At 41.3% G+C, this 26,694-nt stretch overlaps 1 protein-coding gene across 3 annotated transcripts in view; it reads right to left on the minus strand.

Annotated features, from left to right (window-relative positions):
• Nucleotides 1-24,619, minus strand: part of ARHGEF26 (Rho guanine nucleotide exchange factor 26) — a 58,483-nt gene extending 33,864 nt beyond the window's left edge. Inside the window, exons 1-5 of one of the 3 annotated variants that reach the window (XM_057421642.1) lie at nucleotides 23,359-24,618; nucleotides 21,772-21,811; nucleotides 19,670-19,812; nucleotides 13,905-13,961; nucleotides 9,396-9,556 (exon numbers count right to left, since the gene is read on the minus strand). In XM_057421642.1, coding sequence (XP_057277625.1) covers nucleotides 9,396-9,556; nucleotides 13,905-13,961; nucleotides 19,670-19,812; nucleotides 21,772-21,811; nucleotides 23,359-24,399 — 1,442 coding nt within the window. In that variant the 5' untranslated portion in view covers nucleotides 24,400-24,618. Of the gene's footprint in view, nucleotides 1-9,395; nucleotides 9,557-13,904; nucleotides 13,962-19,669; nucleotides 19,816-21,771; nucleotides 21,812-23,358 lie in introns of all 3 variants that reach the window. The other 2 variants (XM_057421641.1, XM_057421643.1) reach the window with 2 other exon arrangements.
• Between the last annotated feature and the right edge of the window lie 2,075 nt (nucleotides 24,620-26,694).

Genomic DNA, 26,694 nt, shown 5'->3' on the forward strand with positions numbered 1-26,694 from the left:
CCACCACAGAAGAGGGTTGAGCAGGACTGTTCTTCAGCTCTTTTCTCCCCTGGCATGCAAATGCTTGAGGCTATTGCAGTCATATTATTTCAGGAAAGGTGAGGGAGGCGAGGGCAGGGAAGAAGGGGAAGGGGGAGAGAAATGTGCTGAAAACCACCCTGATTTACTCTAGAAAAAACTCTTGAGTAACACTCATCAAAAGAATGGGTTCCCTCTATCCTTCAGTCAGTACTACAGTTTGTAATTAGAGGACCTTCACACGTTACTCTTGATTTTGGCAAACAGTGGTCATTTAGGTTTTGGCTATGTGTTAAAAAGAGCTGATACATACAGGGTACATCCCCATACCATATAAAAACCCTAAAACCCAAACAAGATACTTGATACACTACTTCATCAAGTAATCTTCCAAAAACAATGCTCTGAAGGGCCTACTCTGAGCAAAGCACAAGGTGGCATCTCCAGGAATCTGGAAAACAGGCAAATCGGTTGCCTTGATTTATTAGGGTTTTTTAAACCAAAATCCAGCTCCATAGCTTTTATTTTAATTTGCAAAATAATGTAACACAGTCATTAACATGATAACATGACCCAAAGGTGTCCTCAAAAGATCACACCAGTTAATACTATTTTAAAGAGATTAAACTGTTTATGCAAAGTTTGACAAACATTTCAAGATCTGCTGGGTAAAACACCATGGAGGCAGTATGCTAGAGAGAAACAAAACCATGGCTACATATGGTCAGCACTGAAATGACACCACAAGTGACCCCTGGGACACAGATTTTCTGAAGGAATACAAGTTTTATGCAACTAGTATTTAAATTTCATACATTGAGCACTGGAGAGAAAGAAACGTAAAGACAATGTAAGTTTCATGTTTATGTTGGTGTTTCTTGAAGATACTGTACAATCTGCCAGAGTGACGAAGTAGTAAAGAAGTTTATCCTGGCTTCTAGTCCTACCTGGTTTTAATAACTGACTTGAGGATGAGGTTGAATTCACTGGTAACAGATAGACAGCTGCAAATGCCCTTCATCAACACTCGTGTCATACACAGCATTACTGAAGATTCTCAGACAGCCTCTCCAAAAGTGATCCTCTGAGCAGGCGCAAAGGCAAAAATAAGGACACGTGAGCAGAGGCTGTGAAATCTAACATGAGCTATATTTAACTGCACAGAGGACTGCATAAGTCAGACAAGCAAACTGGATAGATTCAGTTTACAATTAGCTGGCATTCCTTCAGAGGGGCATCTGAAACCAAGAACGCAGTGGACAGCTTGAACAGGACTTCACACAGAACAGAAGGGAACATACTGAAAAACCATTTCTCTTTACTACTCTAAACAAATAAACCACTGGCTGTTCTCAGAAAATCTTTTACAAGTTAAACCCATCCCCACTGGCAACCCCTCTAGCTCACTATCAAGTAAGTATCTTGGGCTGAGAAACTCTTCCACAGGTACTGGCCAAAAAAGCATTTTCCTGCTTTGGTCACCACTATGACTGTGGGTGACCCACCAGAGCTACATAAGAGGAAATCTCCGGGGTCAAAGCCTGGATTACCAAGGAGGGCAGCACAGCAGCAGTGGGAAGAACAAGCTCACGCACTGTCAAGCAGACAGTCACCATGGCAATGTCATGGCCTCAGTACTGTCCTGTTGTGTCCCTCTCCTACACTGAGGAACAGGTGGCAACAGTTTAGTCTATGATATAGCATGAAAACACACCACGATGGCGGATGAAAACCTGCAAGTTAAGGGTATTCTTTTCAATATGTTTAAGTGAACAGTTTGACGCTAAAGGCTCATTGTATTTTCTGGAAAACTATGTATTTTCTTCAAGGGCACTTTTGGAATGGGTAACTGCCAAGTATTTACTAAATTATAAAATGCAGATATATGTATAAAGATTTTTAAATTCTGTTCAGCCAATAAAATGAGTCAAGGAAAGTATGACTGCGTTCAGATTTGGTGCTCGTGAGTACTGAAGTCATGTTACCTGATCTTGTCTCCAATAAAAAGGCTAAATTATAAAAGAACTATCACTGGGTCAGGAATGCATACCAAAGTTCCACTTGCATATTATTATGAAGTTAGTTTTTACCAACACTGCCAGTCATTTGCAAAGGAACAGTGCAGGTCAACCCAGGGATTTATTTCAGCTGCCAGAAGAACCCTCTAAATGAGTAATTCCTAGATGGTGAAGCCAGAGAGTTCAGCAATTAGCGCTGATGTCAGAACCAACCCCGAAGGAAGCAATCTTGAAGAAAAACAAGGATAAATGCACTTGTTTTTAGTGCAAGTCATCAATATGATGCAAATCCATAAATGTGTTCTGTGGGCATATAAAATTTAAAAAGGGTGGGGTGAGGGGGATATTTTGGGCTCACTGCTCTACAAATGTCCCCCAGAATCCCTGAAGTCTCCCAACAATCAAAAAAGGCCCCATTGGCAGTAAAAGCAGATTATACAACAAGGCTGGCAGAAAGGCAAAAAACCACAAGTGGTAAATCCAGCAGTGCTGTGCAACACCTCAAACAGCCTCAGTGCCATGCGTGGTCTGAGTGTTCCCCAGCATCTATTGAGGGGCAGGACAATGTTCCAGGTTCTGCAGAGCCACAGGTGCCTCATGTCTCACTTCCACATGATGTGGGAGGATTCTTCTCCCTTATTCTCATTACCCTGTCCACCATATCCAACATAATCACCATAATCATTCAGCCTTATCAATAAGCCACTTATCTGCTTCAAAGCTTCCAGCATTAACAACCTTCTTTGAAAGAGCACAGAAATTCTCCCCCAGAACACACCTGTGGCACTTATCCAACAGGGTAACCATACTCAGCTGGATGTCCTCAAGATATTATTCAGCTTTCTTCAAAACCTGCTAACAGCAAGAACTGTGATAAAACGCAGAACACAGACTAAGACCATCACTGCAGACCAAAGAGGGGAAAAAAGGATTACTCAGATCACTATCTTGTCTCAATCAAATTGAGGAGCAGGAGGGCCAGGAGACATTGTTGGATGGATAAGGAGCTCCTGAGGAAAATGCAAATGAAAAAAGAGGCTTATAATAAGTGGAAGCAAGGACAGGCAGCCTGGGAAGAGTACAGGGATATTGTCCGAGAAGCTAGGGACCAGGTTAGGAAAGCTAAGGCTCAGTTAGAATTAAACTTAGCTAGAGGTATTAAAGATAACAGGAAGGGATTCTACAGGTACGTAGCAAATAAAAAACAGACCAGGGAGAACGTAGGCCCACTCAGGAAGCTCACGGGAGAACTGGCTACACAGGATTTGGAGAAGGCTGAGGTTCTGAACGACTTCTTTGCCTTGGTCTTCACTGCCAAAGGCTCTGACCAAACCACCCAAGTCTTGGAAGGCAGACACAGGGACTGTGAGAATGAAGACCTTGCGCCCACTGTAGGAGAGGAACTGGCTTGAGACCATCTTAAAAATCTGAATGTGCACAAGTCCATGGGTCCTGATGAAATCCATCCACAGGTCCTGAAGGAGCTGGCGAATGAAGTTGCTAAGCCACTGTCCATATTTGAGAAATCGTGGCAGTCAGGTGAAGTTCCCGACGACTGGAAAAAGGCAAATATAACCCCCATTTTCAAGAAGGGGAAAATGGATGACCGGGTGAATTACAGACCAGTCAGTCTCACCTCTCTGCGTGGCAAAATCCTAGAGCAGATTCTCCTGGAAAGCATGCTAAGGCACATGAAAAACAACAAGGTGCTTGGTGACAGCCAGCATGGCTTCACTAAGGGGAAATCCTGCCTGACTGATTTGGTGGCCTTCTATGATGGGGCTACAGAACTGATGGACAGGGGTAGAGCAGTTGATGGCATCTACCTGGACTCGTGCAAAGCGTTCCACACTGTCCCACATGACATCCTTGTCTCTAAATTGGAGAGACATCAATTTGATGGATGGACCACTTGGTCGATAAAGAACTGGCTGGATGGCCACACACAAAGAGTTGTGGTCAGTGGCTCAATGTCCAGCTGGAGACCAGTAAGAAGTGGTGTCCCTCAGGGATCCGTGTTGGGACCGTTCTTGTTTAACATCTTTGTCGGTGACATGGACAGTGGGATTGAGTGCGCCCTCAGCAAGTTTGCTGATGACACCAAGCTGTGTGGTTCGGTCGATACGCTGGAGGGAAGGAATGCCATCCAGAGGGACCTCGACATGCTTGTGAGGTGGGCTGATGCCAACCTCATGAGGTTTAACCATGCCAAGTGCAAGGTCCTACACCTGGGTCAGAGCAATCCCAGGCACAGCTACAGGTTGGGCAGAGAAGAGATTCAGAGCAGCCCTGTGGAGAAGAACTTGGAGGTGCTGGTTGATGAGAAAATGAACATGAGCCAGCAGTGTGCACTCGCAGCCCAGAAAGCCAGCCGTATCCTGGGCTGCATTAAAAGGAGCGTGACCAGCAGGTCGAAGGAGGTGATCCTGCCCCTCTACTCTGCTCTTGTGAGACCTCACGTGGAGTATTGTGTGCAGTGCTGGTGTCCTCAACATAAAAAGGACATGGAACTCTTGGAACAAGTCCAGAGAAGGGCCACGAGGATGATCAGGGGACTGGAGCACCTCCCATATGAGGATAGGCTGCGGAAGTTGGAGCTGTTGAGCCTGGAGAAGAGAAGGCTGCGTGGAGACCTCATAGCAGCCTTCCAGTATCTGAAGGGGGCCTATAGGGATGCTGGAGAGGGACTCTTCATTAGGGACTGTAGTGGCAGGACAAGGGGTAATGGGTTAAAACTTCAACAGGGGAAGTTTAGGTTGGATATAAGAAGGAAATTCTTTCCTGTTAGGGTGGTGAGGCACTGGAATGGGTTGTCCAGGGAGGTTGTGAATGCTCCATCCCTGGCAGTGTTCAAGGCCAGGTTGGACGAGGCCTTGGGTGATATGATTTAGCGTAAGGTGTCCCTGCCCATGGCAGGGGGGTTGGAACTAGATGATCTTAAGGTCCTTTCCAACCCTAACGATTCTATGATTCTATGAATTCTGCATTCTCAAAAAGTAATGTTATTAATGCCCACTTATACGATTCAATACACACACTTCTTAAAAAAGACTAGGATTGTATTTTCCTATGAAAAAAGATGAAGCTGCATCATTGGAAAGAGATGAAACACTAACGTAATTTACAAAAAAAGTGCTATGAGAAAGCCCACCTAGTTCCTAGCATAAATTTACATATGTAAAATTAAATTAAGATTCACTTAGACAGCATGTTAGCCTACCTCACAAAACACCGGGGGCTTCTCTACCGAAATCGAGCCAGTTTAAAACTGTCAGAAATAAGAAATATTTTAGTCCATGTCTTTTTCTGCTCATACTGATCTTCTGATATTCAATAAGCTTCTTTTGGCTTAATGCCAGAGAGAGAGAAAAATGCTAAAATTTTCCTTTCTTCTGTAAATTTGGTGGTTTTACCTGTCAGATCAATTGTTCTTCATGACATTTTGTTAATTTCCCCGTAACTCCTCTTTCCCAAGACCGGCCCTTGGGAAGCTGACCTCTCTTGCACCACATACCGAGACTGGAGAGAGCTCTTCTTACTAGCGAGATTGATTGCACAGTATTCTCAGACTACAGGCTTTTATTCCTGTATGGCTTCCTGAATGGCCTATGCCTTCCCCATCAGCTTACATCTCAATCCAATAGCCCTCACTGGCTCAGATTGCAATTTGTATGATTTTGTGTTCTGTCAGCTATGAAATCCAGTATTTCACGTACAGGCAAATACATAAGACTTAAGCTTTCTGAAGCCACCTTACAAGATCTTTTCATAAACACACTGTATGCTGCACAAATTATTCAGATCAACCCTTCTTTTGTTAGGGACATTCCAATGAGCTCCCAAAAGCAGAGACAGTCTTTGCTGTCGGTATTCTGCTTCTAACAAAAGCAGCTTTGTTCCATCCAAAATGGCCTTGTCATGCATTAGAAGCCTATCTTGGCGTTTCTGGAGAGTTTCCATTAAACATGTTCTAACTCAAAATTCCTAGATATAAGCTTTAAGCAATTTTGTCTGAAGAGATTTATCATTTCAGATTCTTCAGCTCACCAGACTCTGAGCAACCAAAACCACTGATAATTACAGTCATACTCAGATTCTGTATTTTTAAGTAAATGCTGCTTGAAGTAGAGCATAATGGGACACATGCTCGATTTTATTACAATTTTATAATAAAAGGATGTCTTTTGCTACCTTGAAAGACCTTGAAAATGGGAAATAATAGTTCAGAGATACCAAGAGGCTTCTGTTCTAAAATCGCTTTTGTTGTTTACACGAATGAGGTTGGAGAAAGGCAGCAGAAAGTTCTGTTATAGTTCAACAGTATTGCATAACTCAGGAAACAAAATATGTTTTCATTTAAGTTTAAAAAAGGAATTATAAATTCTGGTTTCACGCCAAGTTATAAAAACCCAAGTTCTTAAAGCATTAGCCTTTCCAGACAAGAAAGAATAAGATTATAATTTTAGGCTAATGTGGTATTTTTCCATTCTTGCTCCCTACTCCCTCCTCCTCCCTTTAAGGACTGTTAATCAAAAGGGCTGTAAGATTTCCCCTAAAAATACTGCTCTCCCTACCCCCATCTCTGCTTTAAATATTTTAAGAGAGAGAGACTTAAAGTTGATTTAATGATTTGGAAGGCTTCTTCAATGCAGGAAACAACACCCCCCGATTCACACAGCTATACTAGTACAGTCAGCTGTGGCTTATGGAAACAACCCAACAAGACGCAAAGCCTGCAGCCCAATTAAACCTTTGATTTCTATTAAGCTTTCTAAAAAAAGATGTCAGTTCCCCTCTAACTCAATGGTTCTGCACCATCAGCGTTTGTCTAGCAAAATATGGGCTCATGATACTTTTAACAATTCACATTTCATGTAAGGAGAAACCTTTAAAAAGTACTACTCCTGGAAAATAAGGACTCTGATAACCTGCCCTTCCTGACAACATGGCTGTTGTGCAACTCCCATTCCTGTGATGGCTGTGGCTTCAGACAATACCCTGCTCCTGGCAAAAGACCTCAACTCTAAGAGAAACAGAAGGGAACAGGGACATGGAGAAATGAAAGTATACCAATTAAGTCCAAATAAATGTACAACTGTTCTATAGCTCCTAAATTAGATTTGCACTTGATGCGATACTTTAGACTCTCACATGCATGCTCCACAAAACAAAATCTTATTACTGCAGAAACTTGAGAAGACAAAATCAAACTGCAGCAGAAGAGGTGCAGGATTCCGCAGACTTCATAGGACTTCAGAGAAACAGACACCAAGAAAGGACATTATCATGATGGGAACATGACACCTGAGAAGTTCCACAAAGGTAAATGCAGGTATAACACTACAAAGTTCAGAACATCAGTTTCTACAAGAAGGTGACAAAAGAAAAGGGAACAAAAAAAAAACAAACCAAAAAAACCCAACAAAACAAAACCTAAAAATTGGCAAAGGTGGGAAGAAACAACTCCAGCAATATCCCCAGCCTTACAGATTCCTATCCAACCATTAGCCCCACTTCTGAAAGAAGGCTAATATTTTTCTGTTCCACAGGTAGAAAGATACATTTAAAGCTGTACAGTGCTCTAGTTAAGATAATCAGTACCTTATCTAGGCCAGTGTGCATCTTTTAGCCATTGTGCTATTTCAAATTGGAAAGAAGACGTAAGAAAAGAAACACAGACTTTATGTTTTAGTACTTTACCTGCTGATATTGCTATTAAACAGGCCAAGACAATGAACAAATTATACAAAAGTAAAGCCTCGTTAAACAACTTTTTAGAATAGAGTTTTGAGTATTTATAACTCTGCAGTACACTGTGGAGTGCACATCTGTATACATGTCCCATATTAAATAATGATGGCAGTAATTATCAGCAGTCATAAACAAGACTCTTCAGCATTTGTATCGTGGTCTGCCAACATTTCCTCTTCATTAGGCAATATTTGTAGCGTGTCCATTTTGCTCATTATTGATTTGGTACTGAGGAAACTTACCAAAGTGAAAAAAGGGGGCAAAAAGCCCAGCACAGCAGATCTTTTTAATAGAAATACAAGTCCCTGGTGTCAGGTGCTGTGGTGTGCACAAGCACTGTTCCTAAACACTAAAATGCCTGTGCTGTTTACATAAAAGATACCACAGTCACACAGTATGATGCAATTCTGCACGTTGAGTGCTCCACAGAAAGTAAACAGTGATTCAACTGATCAAGGAAATCACTGGCAAGAGTCCATTCTTAAGAGCAAGTATGAAACTCTTGCTCCATTTTTCCGTTTAATAATGGCACACTAGGGATAATTTGGTGGACTGTAAAGACTAGCTATGCATGCTTAATGTATCAACATTTTCCTTAGGAACTGCTTGAAGGATATTTATTTCTACTAAAAAACACCATGGTCTGTCCTTCCCTACCAATTTTCAGATAAACTAATACCATTCCTACCCCATTAAATGTGAACTTAAGCACAGTGGCATGGTGATTCTGTCAAATTCATGTGTGTGTCCACTGCTATTTGTGCCTTCCCATCTTCAAACTAGTTTTGGAAGAACAGTTGTCATTATATATGATTACTTCAGACTTCAGTGAGAAACTTGCTTGTATGTCCCAACAAGTATTAAAACAATAACTGGACACCTCCAGTCCAGCCTACCTGTAAGTGCTCTTACTAAAGCAGTACAGGCAGAAAAGTAAAAAACCGTCCAACTTAAAAAAAAAAAAAAGAGTATTCTGGTGAGAAAAGCTAAGATTTTTCCAAGTAAGAGCAAGATGCTTCAGAGAACAAGAGTATAGGTAAGGCAGAGCCTCAGTCTGCAAACAATACCATATATCAATAAAGTTGTACTAAACAAAGCTCCGCTATTCAAGGAGCTACCTCTAAGTTATATAAGGAAAATACAATATAAGACAAGGGCTTGTTCACATTACAAAACCAGAACCTATGGTTAGCAAAGTAAAACTTCAGCTGTTTGTGTTCCATTAAATGACTCTCCAGCATTGCAGAGCACATATATTTCAGTGCTCTCAAAGAAGAAAAATTCAAGTTCCATTCTCATTTATTTACAGCTTATCGAAAACTAAGACTCCACATATTAAGATGTGCAACACTTGACTTCTCATTCTTAAAGTCAGGCCTAATTTTTTGCTGAATTTGCAACGTGGCAGCTGCTCCTGCATTTTGTGGTAACACCAAAGACACTATTTTGCATACTGCGTTCCATTACTTGCCTGAACAATATTTTGACTTCCAGTAATCACCCCTCAGGCATAATTAAAAATACAAATAAATTTATAATTACTAAATTTTAAATATAATTTTTTTACAGTATATTTTTTTAAATGTAGACATGCATTGCTAAACTTACTTTTTGCTTGCTTCATAAACATCTGTGATATTGGAGAAGAGGTGATGGCTCTCCGTTTTGGTCATCGTGAGGCTCAGTTCCCTCGAATTTTTAAACATCCGGATCAGAATCTCCAAGCTCAGCAAATAAGAATGCTCAGAAGATATCACTTCAAATATTGCCTGCAAAGTGGAGTGAGGAAAGAAAAGGCTTATTATGGACTAGGCTTTTCTCTTTTGGTTTCTTTTCTGTTTGTTTTGTTAAAAGAAAATGTGGAGGAGGGGTGCAAAGTAAAGTTACTGAATGTAAGATAGCAATTGCAACATAAACATTCATTTCCATGATAGCTGCATTGTTTACTTAGAAATGAGTGACTTAATACAAGGGGAAAAAAAATCCCACCAAAAACTTTTTAAAATAGTCTATATTCAGACATTTCAATGCAACTGCAAACAGAGTTTGAAGAAAAAAAAAAAAAACAAACGTAACACCAACTGCAATCATTCCCCATTCTTACTCATGAAACATGGGGTTTGCTGTTGGGTGGTTTGGTTTCAAATTAAAAAACATGTATGTTTCTGTGGTCCACCTGGAAGCTTCTCTCAGTCATACTACTGTTGACCAGCCAGTATTTGCTTTTTCAATTTTTAAACGGAAGCTGACAAGCTATTTACCTGAAAGCATCACGTGTAACTGAACTCTGCCAGCATCTGCAGAGAAGCAAAGTTTTCCTTCATAAAATTTAGGCTTTAGTCATCCAGAGCAGGCACCGGATAAACCAAGCTGCAGGAGCTATGTGCAGCAGGGCCAGAAGCCTGGAGGCAGAGCAGACAGGAGGGTCAGCAGCCACCATCCCCTTCAGGCATTAGGGACCAGGCACCAGAGAGACACCTCCAGCAAATTCCCTCTCCTCCCACAAACAACTCTGTTCTATCACCCTACCACTTAAAGGGTGGCCATGGTAACTTTCATCAGCTGGCTGACACAAAGCAAACTTTTAATGGACTTTGAAATTCACTTACTTGTTTCTATGGAAATGCTCATCTCATGTAAAAACCTATCCAGCTTTTAGACATCTTTCCCCTCTCTAGGCTTTACGTGCTGTTGGACTAATAGAGCTCTTGTATGCATATACATGGAAAAAAAATTCCCTAAGCCCTTCTGTCAAGAGCTCCACTAAGTCATATTTGTCATCAGTGCTACCTTCCAAGCATTACTAACATAGAATTATACAATCAGCAGAGGTAGCAATATAACTTTGTTTTTAATGTAACTAATGTTAATACTTGTATCTGTAATTTCATTAGTTATTTGCAACTAACTTCTCTAAGCATTCTCAAACTGAAGGAGAAACATGTACTTTCAATGACACAGCTCAGGTCTGAGTATTTAGAAAGGCTAATGCCCATGGCTCTACAAACAGAAAAACAGTCTTGCAGCTTACAGTCTGGAGAAGGAGTTCACTCAGATGGTCTTATGTACATGCAATAGAGAAACCCTGCTCTTCCCTGACCAGGTAAAGGCAAGGGAAACTATAGGCAGGTTGAAGGTAGTCTTCCTATTTCCAACCACCAAAAGAGACAAACCATAATAGGAAAAAAAATGCAAAACATTCTCCAAGGGACATTTGTTCATAAGATTTCTTAGAGTTCCAACCTAGTGAATTCTGCTGGTGTTACTAAGGTAAGCTTTTAACCAAATACAATTTCTCTTGGGTATCCTGAATCTCATTGTTCCCAGGCTGTGCTTTGAAAATTATTCCTACTTTTCTAAATAGTCTTCCTCAAAGAACTGGGATCTTCATAATCAAATAACAAGTTTTGGGTTTCTTAGAACAAAACAAAATTTGCTTTAGCTGAAGCCTTAAAGGCTGAAGCAGTGCAAACATGACTGCACTCACAGAAAACCTACAAGGCCATTACAGAAACAAGCAAAGGAGGCTTAATGTATGTACTAGTAGTCTATCTTACTATCTATTTAAAAAGCTGAAGGGATCTGATGAAAGATACAGCAACAGTTGGGTAACAGCTACAACATACTACATACTACTCTCAAGAGTCAAAACTGCTGCACAAGGTTTGCAAAGGTGATCCCTGAAACACTGTTAAACTACCTGCCAAGCTCATCAGCCTCAAGAATTTATAGAGAGCATACGCATTAACCAAACTCTGGTGGCAAACCTATCCACTGTTCAGCAAACAATGTACAGAAAGGTGCCCCAAAAGGGTATTTTGGCCTCTGCCTGGCAGTTATGTTTCCAGTCTTCAGTCTCACTGTACCTCTTTGCCAGCTGTGCTCACAAAGAAAGGATTTACCTAACAACTGCTGTAGAGTACCATGTCTAATTCGTTTCTACCCAGACATTTTTCAACACAGGCAAATATATAAGCTCTCCTATTATTGTTCTGGAAGGGTTTTATTCATGCTTTTACTGAAGACCCTCATGGATATCTTCCCAGTTTGGTAACAGAAAGTCATTAAACAAATTCAGAACAAAGTCAGACAAAGAAAGATTCTTTGCTTCTAATGTGTAAGGAGGGAGAGTGTATCATCTTACCATGACCCAAACACATTTTGGAGAATAAAAAACGATTAAGGAACAATCTTGACTTTGACATACAGTAACTACACCACCCCAGCCTCTGAATGTGGTTGTTTACCAGGTGCTTGCTAACACTGTTTATGAATGACATCTGAAACCATTCTGTGGTTCATTTGCCTGATAGCAAGGTAAGCAGAGGTTTGACTCCTGATGGACAGGAAACACTCTCAAAAGGCCAGATGCATACTGCAGTTTGTATACATATGGCACAGTTAAGTGTTCCCAGCTTACAATAAAACATCAAAAAAGTTTCAGTTCACATCAGTCTGTCTATTGTTTAGACAAAAGATGCACAGAGATCCATCTCACTAATGTGTTCTGAAAGATGGTATGTGTATGACTGTATGACACTGACATTTAATCAAGGTAATAAGCAAACATTTTTTCTGCAGTGACAATATGTTATAATGGCAAAAATAATCTAATAGGCTCTAAAAAGCAATTTAAAGACTAGATAAAGAACAACCGATAATGAGCAATTTAAAAAAATACAGCATAAGGAAAACTTGGTAGTACAACTACATCTTCAGAGTATTTATTTAGACACTCTCTGAAAGAATAGGCCTCTAATATTCAAATAAAAAAACCCTATCAGGCTTGAAAACATTTATGATAACACTGAAGACTTTACATTTAAAAGGCATCTAAAGAACTTGTTCTCTTTGAAAGGATGTAAATATGACTCCAGGAAACATAGGCTAAACTCAGCTGAAGGATATGACTGAAATAAATGCATCATGCCTCAAAGCTTCCCAGCAGGAGGAGACAAAAGCAGGACACATGGCCTGAATTGCTGCACTGCATTTTCCCCAAGCAAAAGAAAACAGCCAAGGAAATGTAGTAACACTATGGAAGAAACAAATACCAAAACCCAAAATGAACAAACCATTGCCTAAATCCCATGTATGTAACACAAGATGTTTCTGTATTTCAGGAATGAACACAGCAGCTGTAGGTTACACAGCTAAATTAACATTTGAGGCTTGCTATACTCTAAGCTTCACAGAAAATACCCGTCACATCTCACTGGGCTATATTCACCGAGGTATGTCCTGAAGCAAAATGAAGACACTGGAACAAATTACCACAGCAGGAAATGCTAGTGTTTCTATTAGAAAAAAAACAACACTTGGTTTTTGTTTTGTTTTCCCTGTTAAGGACATACCTCAAGAACTGCAGGGATATAGCTGGCTAGGTCACGCTATTCTTTTCAACACCTCTCATTCATTTTGATATAGCCCCTGTAAGTAAGGAAGGAGGGTAAAGCAGATCAAGTGGACAAAAGGAGCAAAGAGAAAGAGTAAAGCTAGAGGACAAAAGGATCAAAGGAGAAAGACAGAGAGAGATAAGGTAACTACATCAGTAATTGCTGCTGTTGCCTGTACTGCTGCCAGCATGGAAGCACCTACTTCATTTCAGTGTGAAAGGAGAAAGGTTAGTTACACCAGATACACACCGTTCGCGTGTTCAGAATTGTTCACGACTTCACAGGATTAGTTACAACTAAGGAGCATTGTAAAAAGCTGTTCTTTGCTCCTCACTGCTTTTAAAAATTTATGTGCCACCTCCTACCCTCTGTGAACACCAGGTTAATTGTACACCTTCCCTGGCACAGCATGCAGCAGTGACTGCTGCTGCCCAGTAGCCATCAACTAGGCCATATCTGCTGGAGTGAGCATACCTAGGAATCACTTCTCCAGCAAGACCCACAGGATGTTGGCAGGAGACCCATGGCAGGGACATATGCACATCAGCAACACACAGGTTTTGGTTATTTATTTTCCCTGGGGAGAGAAGATACTTCACTCCAGGTCAGGAAGCAGTGTGGTGAACTTGTCTCCTTATCAACAAATAAAGAGTATTAAAAGAGGCATACAGTGCATCCCTAAACAATCAACCAAAATGAGTGTGTTACTTCAAAAAAGTACCTCCTGTCTTTTTCTTTCTTCCTGGCTGATCGCTTCTGATAATCCATTCTTCTTCACCTAAAAATATATATAAAAAATTAAAATTCTTAACATCTTTTGTAGGAAAAGATGTGACTTAAAAAACACTCAACAGGACTATCAAAACATCATACTAATAATTCAGCTAAAGCATCTGTCCACTTCAGAAAGGGAGTAACGAACCAGCAGAAATAAGAAATTGAGTCAAAAACATCTGCCATTTGACTTATCAAAACCTAAATAATTTCATTAAAAACTATCCCACGACACAAACACAGAAATACTGCAGCAAGAACATGCACGGTCAAATCACTATCACCATGCACAGCACCCCTGGATTTTACACACACAGACACACACACAGAAACTGCTTTCTCATTTCAAGATAATTTCCTGACTGACACACACACATCACAAGGTTTGTTTTCCAAGTCAGCCTGATATGTCTCAGTGTATTCATTTGTTAAACACATCTAAAGGTGTAGAGACCTTTGGTGTTGGCCAAAACATTATTTCAGAGGAGCTCCAGCTTTACTCTAAACAGACATGGAGAAGTCCTGTATTTCTATTCTCAACCCTACAATGCCTCTCCCCACTTGGCACCCTAGAGCCAAATCACCCAAGACAAGTCTGCCCCAGCTCTCCACAGACAACCATCAGGAACTGCAGCCATAGCCATGTTTTCCACAGCCTGAAGTCACACGCTCAGCTACCAAATTCCACACCAGAGACCCTTGAAGTTTATTTGTTCCTGGTGCAAATCACATGCATTACGCCATTTAACAGGAAAGTATTAAAAAAACAAACCAGAAAGCAAAGCGCCAAGGAAGAACTGACTACACATTTCTTAGAGGGGTGTTGCACATAGGACCCCAAAACAGTAGGGTCATGCGCATACAACACACTGGACCTGAGGAGAGGAGAAAATCCACTGCACTACACATCTGAAAGATACTATTCTATTTGCAGAGTAAATGTCATGGGACATGAGACCTAGCAGATGCATATAGATTCTCTCATTTTTTTTCAGTCTTCTCCAAAAGCTCCTCAAGTACTATTGTCAAGAGTGTTGTCTTCTTGCTCTACTTGTTCCCTGGAATTTTAAAGGATATTTTATACCTCATTTTATTCCTGCATACCAGGCACCCAAAACTTGGAGAGCAGGCTCAAGAGTAAAGATGACACAACATTTAGAATTGCTGTGCTTTAGTTTGTGTGCACACCATAGCATATACACACATGTACATACTTACAAAACCAACATAAATATTCCAGAGTTTGAGCAGTTTTTCTTCTGAATAAGAGTTACAGATTCCTGTGTCACCACAAGCATACACTTCTGAATACCAAGCTAGAACTGATTAGATGCCTTTCTACTACACTCTTAAGGTACGTTTCAATCAACGACCTGAAAGGTTTAAAGCACTCACTAGGAAGTACAGTGTCACTTTTTTTCTGGATGCAGTGGAAGACTTTTCTAAAAATATGCCAACACAGGAAATACCTATGAACATATCCAAGATATTTCAATGCTTCCTGTTAATACAGCAACTGCAAATTTCCTGTGAGGTCGATGCAACAACTGCAGTATTCTGTTCAGAAAGCTGTAGCTGTGTTTCGTGATCATTATTTTGTCATACATGGGTGTGTACATGCAAAGTACATATTAATGTACACAGTAATAAACAAATGGCTCAACCTTATATTCTTGATCAACAGCAACATTTTCAAAAAGAAAGACACTCAAATATGGAGACTATTTTTGGCATACTCTACGAGAGAAAATTCAACTCCTACTTTGAAGTGTCCAAAATGTTTTAGCTGAAATAGCCTAAAAAAAAAAAAAAAAAAAAAAATCACATTTGTGATACTGTGCAAACAAAATCTTAATACAAGCTAAAAACATAACCAGGAAGAACAGAAGAGGCCCAACACTACAGCTACAAAAAAATCTTACTATCACACTGGACTGCTGTTTTCCAGCAATAAGTTATGACTGATTAAACCATGGAGATAAGGAGGAAAGGGTAACAGAACAACAGATTACCTCAGTGGTTATGTACAATAAGTTCCTCCAGAATAAGGAGGCGCTGCAGTGGGAGAATTCACCAGAAGTAATTCTTTGAGAAATATAGTTAAGGGGTTGCACCATAAACCAAACTGAACATCCACCCTTTGATACTGGGAGAGAAACAAGAGCTAACACAAAGATTTGCCATGAAGCTCCTCAACAGTAAAACAAGGTAGTTTTTGTTTGATACCACAGACAAGAGACAACCATGGAAAGGCGACACTGAGTAACCTGGTAAAGCAACTTGCAGCATGTTTCTAAATTAATGAAAAAAAAAAAAATCACAACTGTGCTTGTCCCAGATGAGAGGAAGATGATCAGAAAAACAACAGATAAGATGACCAAAGCTTGGGTCAGAGAGAGAGCAGCTGAGAGAACATGCAAAATCTCAGTGCAGTGCTACATAAATACATGGAATCTACTGGGCATGATATGGAGGACTTAATCCTAAAACACCCATTTAATATTAAATACTTCAATAATTATGAGCATTACCCAGACCATGGGATATCCGTTTCCAGTGCTAGATCTCAAGAATATTTGTAAGAATCCAGCAGCATTGACAGTAGTAATGAAAAGTGAACATATATCATTCTCCAGGCTGAATGGTAATAACCTGGAACACCAGACATCAAAGTCAAAAGTCCACCAGTCTGATGCAGTGGTCAAACTCTGCAATGGGTTGCCCAGGGAGGCAGCGAGGTCTCCACCTATGGAAACAGTGAAGACTACTGGACAGTCCTGGACAACTTATTCTAAATGACCTTCCTTGAGCAGAGGCAAGAAAACTCAAGAGGTCTCTTCCAAACTAACCACTGCTGTGATTCTTTGCATGCACAATAATGCACATACTCAGTATCCACACCCACCAAATGCTGCATTTGTTGGAAAGTAAACACATTCAATATCATGCACAAGTTGGTATCACTGCCTAGGATTTGTTTGAAATTCTTCAAAAACATTGCAAGATTCTATTGGAATACATCTTGGAAATACTAGTCATGCTCCCTAAATTAAACTTTAAAATTAATAGATGAAGGTTGGAAGGAACAGAGATAGTAGATAAGGTAGCTCCTTACATAACCATCTGCTTACATACTGCTAGCTGAACTAATCTTAGATACTACTGTCTGATCTGTAATAGGAACCTAAAGAAGAGGGTTGAAGAGAGAAATGTGAAATGAACTGGGTTTAAACAGCACCTTTAAATGTCCCCTTAAAAGCTCAATCTTAGTTTCACATTTGTGCATACACTGCAGGAAGACAGAAATGCCCTTTTATTATCAAAGGATTTGACAATTCCATATAGCTGTCAAGCCTATATGGCCAAAGAAACATCCTACAGAAAGAGTGGATTCTTTCTCCTCTCTTTCCACTTGATTTCCTAGCATAGTCACTGCTAACAAATACCATAAACATAGTATTTTCCCTCTTTCATAATATACATTGAAACCATTTTCCAGATGACTTGCTATTACAATTCCACATTCACTTTTTAATACACATTGACAATGCATAGATTTTTCAGAGTTATAAACCCAGATACAATGAGATTCAGATTCCCGTATTTTGTTTTCACAGTGCACTCCCTTTTCCCATATACTCCTCACTTTCAATCTTGTAAATCAAGTAAAGACAATGAGGAAGTTTCCTGTGCTAGAAATCACAAAGACACAAGTTGGTTTATATAACCGTGAGCACGGTACAGGAAGGTTCTCTTACTGAAATGATCTTTATATTATTTTGGTCTCATGATAAATTAATGGTTTTGAAATTATTATTGTTACTGAATAGCATTCCTTCCAAAATACTTCAGCTGATGAACATAACTGCTAGCTTGCCTAGGAGGTAGAAAAAAAGCCCCAACCTAGTTGACTTCATTATAAACAAACATTTTACAATATTAAGCACATTTTTTTTTCATTAAGCACATCGTTTCAAAACCACATTCTTATGCTTTCTTTATAATTACTGAACGAGAGGGATTCATATTTCAATATCTTAAACTGCAAAAGGTCATCAACATCTCTAAGACAGCTCTTCTAGACAATCTAAATAGCCTTAGAAGATTTTGCTGAGCCTCAGTAACTAATTTATATAGGATACATATAGCCAATGACCCTAGCGGTCAAGTATCCTAGGTGATCATGCCACATAATAATCTTTCTTATACCACATACAAAGATGAGGTTCTACATAATGATACAAATTACATAAACAAAACCCAACAGAAATCCCAAATGCTTCATTTTAGGGATATACATCCAGAAGCCACAGAAATGATCAAAGGATAAAATTAACCACAGAAACAGGTTTTTTTTTTAGTTTCTTTCATCTCAAAATCATGCATACAATGAAAACCTGTAAAGTATTAACTAGCATCATTAATTTGCCATCTTATTAAGAGGGAAGCTAGCAAGTTTACTGTACTGATTGAAACAGCAAATTCTACTTTGTTTAACAATGCTGCTAAGAAAAATCCACTGCAGATCCTTCACAGACTCTGCTAAGTATAGTAGAATACCACCATCTAAAATGGTTTCCTTTAAATATATCCTGTCAAACCAACTTGAAGGAGGCTTACAGCTATTCAGAACAATTTGGCAGAAACTTGCTTGTAACTAACTGAAGCTTTTCTTTAGTATAATTCACCCTTTTAGTGAATTCACACAGGCACTCCCCCCTGCTTAACGGATCAGTAAAGTTGTGTCCTTGCCAAATACAGGACCCTAAAATTAACTCTCTCAATTGCACAGAAACAAAGACTAGTAATTGATCAGGACTTCCATGTTGTCTTTACAAAAAGAAAACTAAAGTTTAGCAATTAAAAAAAATGAACAGGACTAAGTCCCGATTAAAGTTTGGTCTGCACAGCTCCAATTCACTGAAAGCAAACTATGAAGAACAACAAAGGAACTACACAGATTTCACTTCGAGTTCACACACTGTGAGGATGTAAAATGGTCTTTTTGAGCTTTCTGACCATAGGTCATTCAGAACAGCCAGACGCATCATCATGCATGCCTGTGAACCATAACTCTAAGGACCTGCAGCAGTATGGCCGACACTGCCACACTGGCAATTGTGTGCAAGAGACATACTTCTTTTTTCTTTTTAAGCTCTGCTGGACAAAAAAAAAGAAACAACAACAAAAAAAAAATCAGCATCTTAAAAGTGTAAAAATATTAAGTATTAATTCCTTTACATTTCGAACTTGTATTTAATTTCATCTTAAAACTATACAGGTTTTTTCTTGGTAATTTCAATCACATACTCCAACCACTCTGTGGTGTGGCCACAGAAGCCGACAAACACCTATACTAGAAAAAGGAAGGTGTCAGGTAACCAAAGAAACTGATTCTGGCAGGAGCATCAGTCTATACCTACTAGCATTGACTGCTAAAATATGATTTATGCTTTCCTTAAGCTTTTGGAGTTACCTTATATAAAACCTAGACAAAAGCTAAATTGAGACCTCTGGATTTGGATTAATAACATCTCAATAGCTGTAAAGTTGTTGGAGGAAAAAAAATAAGTATTCAGAGACATCTTATATTTTGGAACAGAAAAGGTGACAAACTTCATCCAAAAACTCCAGTACCAAGTAAAGAGACTTGCTTCAAGAGATTGTTAGATACTCCGTCTTTGTCTGGCTATGTGATGATCAAATACTTACAACAGACAGTTGACTCCATGTTGATCTCAGGGGCTTACAGTGAAAAACAATCTTTTCATCTGATTTCTGCTCTCGAGGCTCAGACTCTTCATCAGAATCTATGTCCAAAGCTTTTTCTTTATAGTTCTGATATAATACAGCATCTTCTATAAAACAACACCAATATGCCATTAATTGCTAGAAAGTTAGCTTAGTTGTTTTCATAAAAACTGTAAGTTAACATCTAAACAATGAAAGAAACCAAAATGTCAATGTGCCGTTCACAAACTCCACAAGACAAAGATAGCATCTTATTTAGGATGGACAATGGTGCAGCACAGTAACAATGGATCACTGTACCGCTACCAAGAAGATCCACACTGACTGAATTAAAAAACAGATGCATCCTTTGTCAAGAAAAAGCAGAAAACAATTTTTTCTTCCTTGGTTTGCTGTACAATGTCTCATAATTAGCCAGCAATTTAAAAATGGAACAAGCATGTCAGTAGAACAGAGTCATTAATCTGGAGGTCTAGCTATTTTAATCTACCAGACCATTGTAAATCCACTATCCATACCAACTTTGTCAGCTTTAAATTACCATCTTTGCATTTCACTAAAAGAAGGTAATGATCCAAATTTCAGCAATCTGAGGTCAAGTTATTCCAAACAGAAACTCCCAAGCTTGCTTGGGTAAGCAGGAGGCCTATGAACCTTGAGGTAAAATACATTCATTATGTATTTCAGTATTAATTTGGTATTAATATTAATTCAGTAATATCAATGGCAAAGAAATGCAGGTGTGGAGCATAACTTTTCCATTTCCCAACCTCCTTACCACACACCCTTTTTAAAAGCAGTCAGAAAAGGACAGAGAAATTTGAGGCCAAAATAACAAAGAAGGATTAAGTGCTAAGAAAGCAAACTCTAAACAGTAGTGCAGAGACAGGCCAGGATTTGGACAATAGCTAATCTTCCCCTACAAGAGAAAGGAGCAAAAGGTGTAGCTGCTCCATGCACAGCTGCAGCTCCTGAGGTCTTACACCAAGCTGGCTGGATCTGTTTCACCTGCTCAGACCATATAGCTGTGGCTAAATCTTACACAAGGTCTGGCCTTTTGTATTTGTTCTTTGGAACATGGCTGTATAGTTTATACACTTTTAAGTCAGGAAATTGTGTACAGCAACTGAATTCTGAGAGGCATTACAGAGAAAGTTATTAGTTGGGATCAGTCCAAGATAAAAGGAAGCCACTGGAAGATAACGTAGAAAGCATCATCAGGAGATAGCGTTAGAAAGCTGAAAGTAAGACAGGGTGATGCAGAGAGGATAAAGTGGAATGTTTTGAATAGAAACAAGAAGAAAAGGAAGGCAACACAGCAGCTGAGATGACCTTAAGGAGGCATCTAGCAAATAAAAGCCAAGAAAGTAGCAGTTGTTACAATGAAACTGCCATGGACTCATAGCCAGGAAAGATTTTTTTCATGTCAAAATACTGAGAAAAGCAGCAAACTTGGCAAAGCCTGGAACTAATGAGTAACATAAAAAACAGATACACAGACAGCATTCTTCTGACGAACTTGAAACTTGTAGCAAGAGTATTAGGAAGTCAAAGAATTCACTCCAGCACCCTTGCCTTACAAGGAAAAGAGTGAAATAGCTGCATGAACCATAAACTCAAGGAGCAACAATTCAGGCACCTGCTGCAGGTGTTTACCCCAAACCCATTAGCTGATGCACAAAAGTTACATCTTGCACCTGGGAGGAGACACCAGGAACAGGCAGGAAGGCAGTGCCAAATGGAGGAAGAATAAGCCTCATCCATGTAATTCTAAAGAACTGTCAGAGCTGATATGGACACATTGGTCAGTTTATCTTCTAGGAGGGACAGGAGTTTGAATGCAAAAGAAGCCTCTAAACCCCAATTTTTAGCCTGCCATTCTGTATTCTTTAAAATAGTCTCTAAAGTATGTCTAGAACCAAAGTTACAGTTCCATATTCTAGCCAGTTTACTGTAAAACAAGGTACTTAGCCTTTGACTACATACGAAAGTGCGCAAAATGATCCTGAAGTTCATTTCTCGTGATTGAGCATATTATCAAGTCTGTACAGAAAAGGACTTACCTTCTCCATCAAACGTTCCTTGTCCTTTCAGCACTTTCTTCTGACGATTTTAACATGAAAGAGATGAATACACATTAAAAGAAGAATGCAAAAATAACCAACAGTACCAAGAGCTTCTGTTTTATTTGATACTTAGGCACCAAATTGACAGACCCTAATCTATAAACTTCTGGAGCTGGACACGTATTCATGAAAATGATTGTTTCCACACAAAAGGTGAAAATCTGCTCTAGTTTTCCTTCTCTTGTGTGCTTTTTATACGTATTTGTCCCAAATGCTTCATTTTCCTACGCTTCAAAAGCGTAGTATACTACTAGCTTTACAAGAATTCAATGAACTCTCAACTTGTCCCCTGTCACTGGGCCTTTCCTACGAGGACATAAGGTGCAGGACTGAGCAGCTGCCACTTTCCACACACTCTACAAATAACAGCCACATCAAATATTCTGTAAACTAATGATAAGACTAAAGAAACCCCTGAAATAAAACAGCTCTTTTGGTGCAACAAGTCTTATGGTCTAAGAGGTCTATTTAAAGAAAATATTATCAGCAAAAAGAGTTTAGGGTGTAAGGACAGGACAACATCATGTCCTCCTATTTTAAATACAACTTACTGTTACAAATCTGTTACCAAACCAAAACAAACCACCTTCCTATGCTGTAGGAGTTCACAATTTAATCAGTTACTATTTCACCACTTGTAGCATTTTCACAAACCATAATTTTTAATTTCACTGAAAATTGTCATAGAGCTGATAATTATTTCAATAGCTACAGCATTAGCCCGTCAGCCTGGAGTACTTTATTACACAATTAAAAACTGTGCAGAATGTAACAAATACATTTTTAAAGTAACAAACTGTATTTAAAAAGAAGGAATAGAAGATTACTATATTGTATGTTCAAGTAAAAAGATTTTCAGGAAGTCTTTACAATTTGAAAATGCTAACATTAAATATAGATCTACTACTCCTAAGGGATTACAACCAAAAACTATAAACAGACATTCAGCTTTTACTTGCAGGCATTAAAAGTATAAAAAGATACCTGAAGTGGTCCCTACCAATTACAAACCAAAACAAACAAAAAGAAACCCCACAAAAAAAAAAAAACAAACCCTCACTCTGATTTTTAAAAATATTTTAAAAGTTATGTCTCAGACAGAGGAGTAGGGGAGGATGCTACTACTTTAGCAGACTTTGTGTCTTTATTACGTTGGTTTTTTTTTTCTGGTTTTATTATTACTTTCTGGAAAACAGGTTTTAAAACATCATCTTGATTGTGAAAGAAAACCTCAACGTGCTGGGGAATCCAGCAAGAAACGCAGCATGAGACTACCATTAACACAGTTTGGAACTGCCCAGATTTCCACAGTAATCATGTCCCTGAAGCCTCTGCCACTTTACTTTGAAAGCAACACTTGGAAGTGACCTGTGAGACTCATCCATATAAAGTTCGGAGGTAGCAAAAAGAAAACTGAACACCCCCCCTCCCCCCCCAGCATTTACAGACAAGAGAGACTGCAAATTACACTCCAGTGTAACCTACACTACTCAAATCCCCATGCCACTGATCAACACAACTTACCTTTATCCTCCCCAGGCTCGAAAATTTCTCCTTATCTTCAACAACTGCTTTAAGTATGGGCTGTGACATCCTGTTCTTTTTCTTAAAATTATTAGAGCTGTCGATGTCCACACCGCTTACCACCGCTCTGCGGTAGGATGTTGATCTCAGGCCGCGACGCAGGGTCCCTGGACTCTCCAAGTCACCCTCAGCCTCTTCCTCAGCGTCGGCAACCAAAGGCACGCTGAGGCTTTCCACCATGCTGCGGACCTTCAGCACTCTCTTGCTCATGTCCTCATTCTGGCTGTTGGCTTTACTCGTTACCTTTATTTCGGAAGCCAAACTCTTAGGAATGATCTGCTGCGTGCCTACTTTGAGAGCGGCGGGGCTGTTGGTGCTCAGGATGGCAGGCTGATCCCGAGGGGATGCAGGCCTCTGAGGAGGCACTCCTTGCTCTGGGGAAATCGCCTGCGAAACCGGCGGTACTTTCTCTGGCATTTTGGAAACCCGGCTGTATTGCAAGGGCAGCGCTGCCGCGTTGCTGTTACTAGGGGAAGACGTGTTTCCAGTAGGTGAGAGCTGAGGGCTGCCCGTGAAAACAATCCGCTCTCGCTGTGGTGAAAGTGCTGACTGACTGGAAATCCTGAGGGGCCGACCCAGCTGGCTTCCCGGTGAGGTAATGGTGCCGTTGGCAGTGACACCAACAGAACTGTTGGAGACCATAGGGAGCACCTGAGAGGACCGCTCAGGGGAGATCGCTTGACGGGCTGGAGGCCGCACCGTCCCGTTGGACACCGATCCCATGCTGGAGCTGAAAAACAAGGGGCTCCTTCGCAACGCTCTGCTGCCTAGGCAGGTGCCGATGGTGCCGGAAGGCTGAGTTACGGTGAAGGTGCACCTGTCCTCCACGGGAAAGTCGGTGAAAAGCACCCCGTTGGGGCTCTGGTACGACTGGGGCCGGGGCTTGTTCCAGACACGGGACTGCGGCCGGGGGGTCGACCTCCTTTTCCACCGCGGCGCCGCCTTGTCGCTTGAGAGATCCGCTTCGCCCTCCCCATCCATCGTCCGCTCCTTGGGGCCGCCGCGACCTCAGGGCGGCGGCAGCACCTCCCGCCCGCCACCACCGCTCCCTGCAGTTCGGCGAAGGGGAAGCAAGCGGCACCTCTCAGGCCGCGACAGCCCCGCCGGCGCGGCGGGCGCCGGGCCGCGGGGGAGGGGAGGGGCAGGGCAGAGACACCCCCGGATCGTACGCACCCCGCGCTTCCCGCCGACAGGCGCTGATCCCACAGTGAAGAGCCCGCGCTGAACCGCCGGGTAGGGGAGGGGAGGGCCAGTTCCCAGTCTGCCCGCCGGCCCAGGGCCTCACCTCATGGCAGCTCCCCGCGGGGATGGGGGGACACGGCCACCTCCCCGCCCCACCTGCGACGCGCGGCCTTTTCGTATCCTTCCGTCAGCCCCTGTGGCTGCAGCTACAGCGGCGCTGTGCCCGGCTGGCCCGCCACGGCCCAGCCCGGCCCCGCCGCCGGGCCCCTCCCCTGCCTGCAAAGCGCGGGCCAGCTCCGGGACGCGCAGGTAACAGCAGCAGGAGGGGTTAGGCTTCCGCCGGAGCCTGACTGGGCCTCAGTGAACCGTAACCCCGGCAAAGCCCTTAAGGCGCGGCTGGCCGCGCAGCGCGGTCTCGGAGGAGGCCGGGGCCGGCAGCAGTAATTAGCGTCACACCTCGCCAACAGCTGAAGTAGTTACCACAGCGTTACCGTACACTCAGGTGCAGCACGGGCAGGAGCGGCATCTAGACCAGTTCTGGTGGATGGAGAAGCACACCAGCCTGCAGTGTACAGAGCCCCTCTCCAACTCATACGGACAGCCTCGGCCGGGCTTCTCGCTGGAAGAATGCACAAGTACCTCTACACAGGGAAAATGTTTGATTTTATCCTTGACAGATATGCCTGTGTGCAACCATGTGATCCCCGACTGCCAACCTGGGCAGAGGCTGGCACATTCTTGCTGCCCCTACGCTTGCTCATTAATGGGAGAAAGCATTGGACTCGGCCAGCTGGGGCTGGCTCACTGCTAAAGAAGCACTGGAGAAAAGCTGGGAGGAGTAGCTTTTCTGTAAGAGAACAGGACATAAGCATGTGTCTGTAAAACTAGTAAAACTTAACTGTAACTTTGGTACATAACTTAAACGTAGATAAAAAGATAACAGGAGGTTTTAAAAAGCAAAACAAAACACGACTCACATTTTGGTGCCGGCACGGGAGGTTCTGCTTTCCACTTTCTTCTGCCAAGGCCACCACTGCCAGGAGGGGAGAGCCTTGCAGCATGGGCCCTGAAATAAGTACACGAACACTTCTGTTCTAACTACACATCTAGTAACAATGACAACATGGCCTTGTTCCACTATCTTCCTCTCCACAGTCAAAACTTGTGTCTACTTCTGTTGAAAAAAAAAAATATCCCTATGTTTTAAAAGCCATGTTATCACATTATGGGGAACATTAAGCATGGGTTATTATTTAGCTCCACTATTAAATGTCACATTGGATATGAATATAAAATAAAACTTAGAATGCTTTCCTAGTACTGAATCACAAAACTTGATTATTTGTCAGGCTTCCCTCAGGTGGATGACAGATCACCTCTGGGTGTGATTTCTGTTCCCATGTAATGTATCTGATGCAGATTAGTAGAACAGGAACACCTTGAATACTTCAAGATGCTCAGTCCAGGCTTGACATTCACAGCCTAGGACACTCTGCAATCCAGAGGCTTGGAGATGGGACAATAAGGCACCGAAGGACATGTGGCACATACCTATTCCTTTAATCTTAGCCTTCATTCTCAAGTTTGCTGTCACCTGAATTAGTGGTGAAACATTCAGGTCGTTTACATCTGAGAGACTTTTAGGAAATGGCTGAGCAGCTGGGAGCAGCAAAACCTTTGTTAGGCTGAACATGTTTCCTCACACCTGGCTGAGACTGAGAAAGCAGTCTGCTTTCATTCTCTGCAAGATACAAGCTTGATCTCTCCACAGACTTCTGCTAACAAAGAATAATACAAAAAGCTTTGATGTCAAGACTAGGCCAGCAGCCCAGTATGGCAGAGCCCACCACCCAGCAGCTGCCTGAAGGGCTTAGGGCTGGCGACCAGCTGGGGGGTGCAGAAGAGATTTTTTGGGGGTGCAGAGCTAGTCCTGCGCTATGCATATGAGACGGGTGGTTTCTGAATGCGCAATGAGAGCTCTGTTCTCAGGGCAGAAGCAGCACATGGATTTAAGAAACTGTTCAAGTTGTCGTGGTTGGCAGAAGCAGCAGGGTGGTTTGTTATCCTGAGAGTGTATTTAACCAAGAAACCCCA

The sequence above is a fragment of the Pezoporus wallicus genome, unplaced genomic scaffold, assembly GCF_028554395.1.
Source record: "Pezoporus wallicus isolate ANWC-B61680 ecotype Strahan unplaced genomic scaffold, APGP_CSIRO_Pwel_v1 scaffold_7402, whole genome shotgun sequence".
Taxonomy (NCBI): Eukaryota; Metazoa; Chordata; class Aves; order Psittaciformes; family Psittacidae; genus Pezoporus; species Pezoporus wallicus.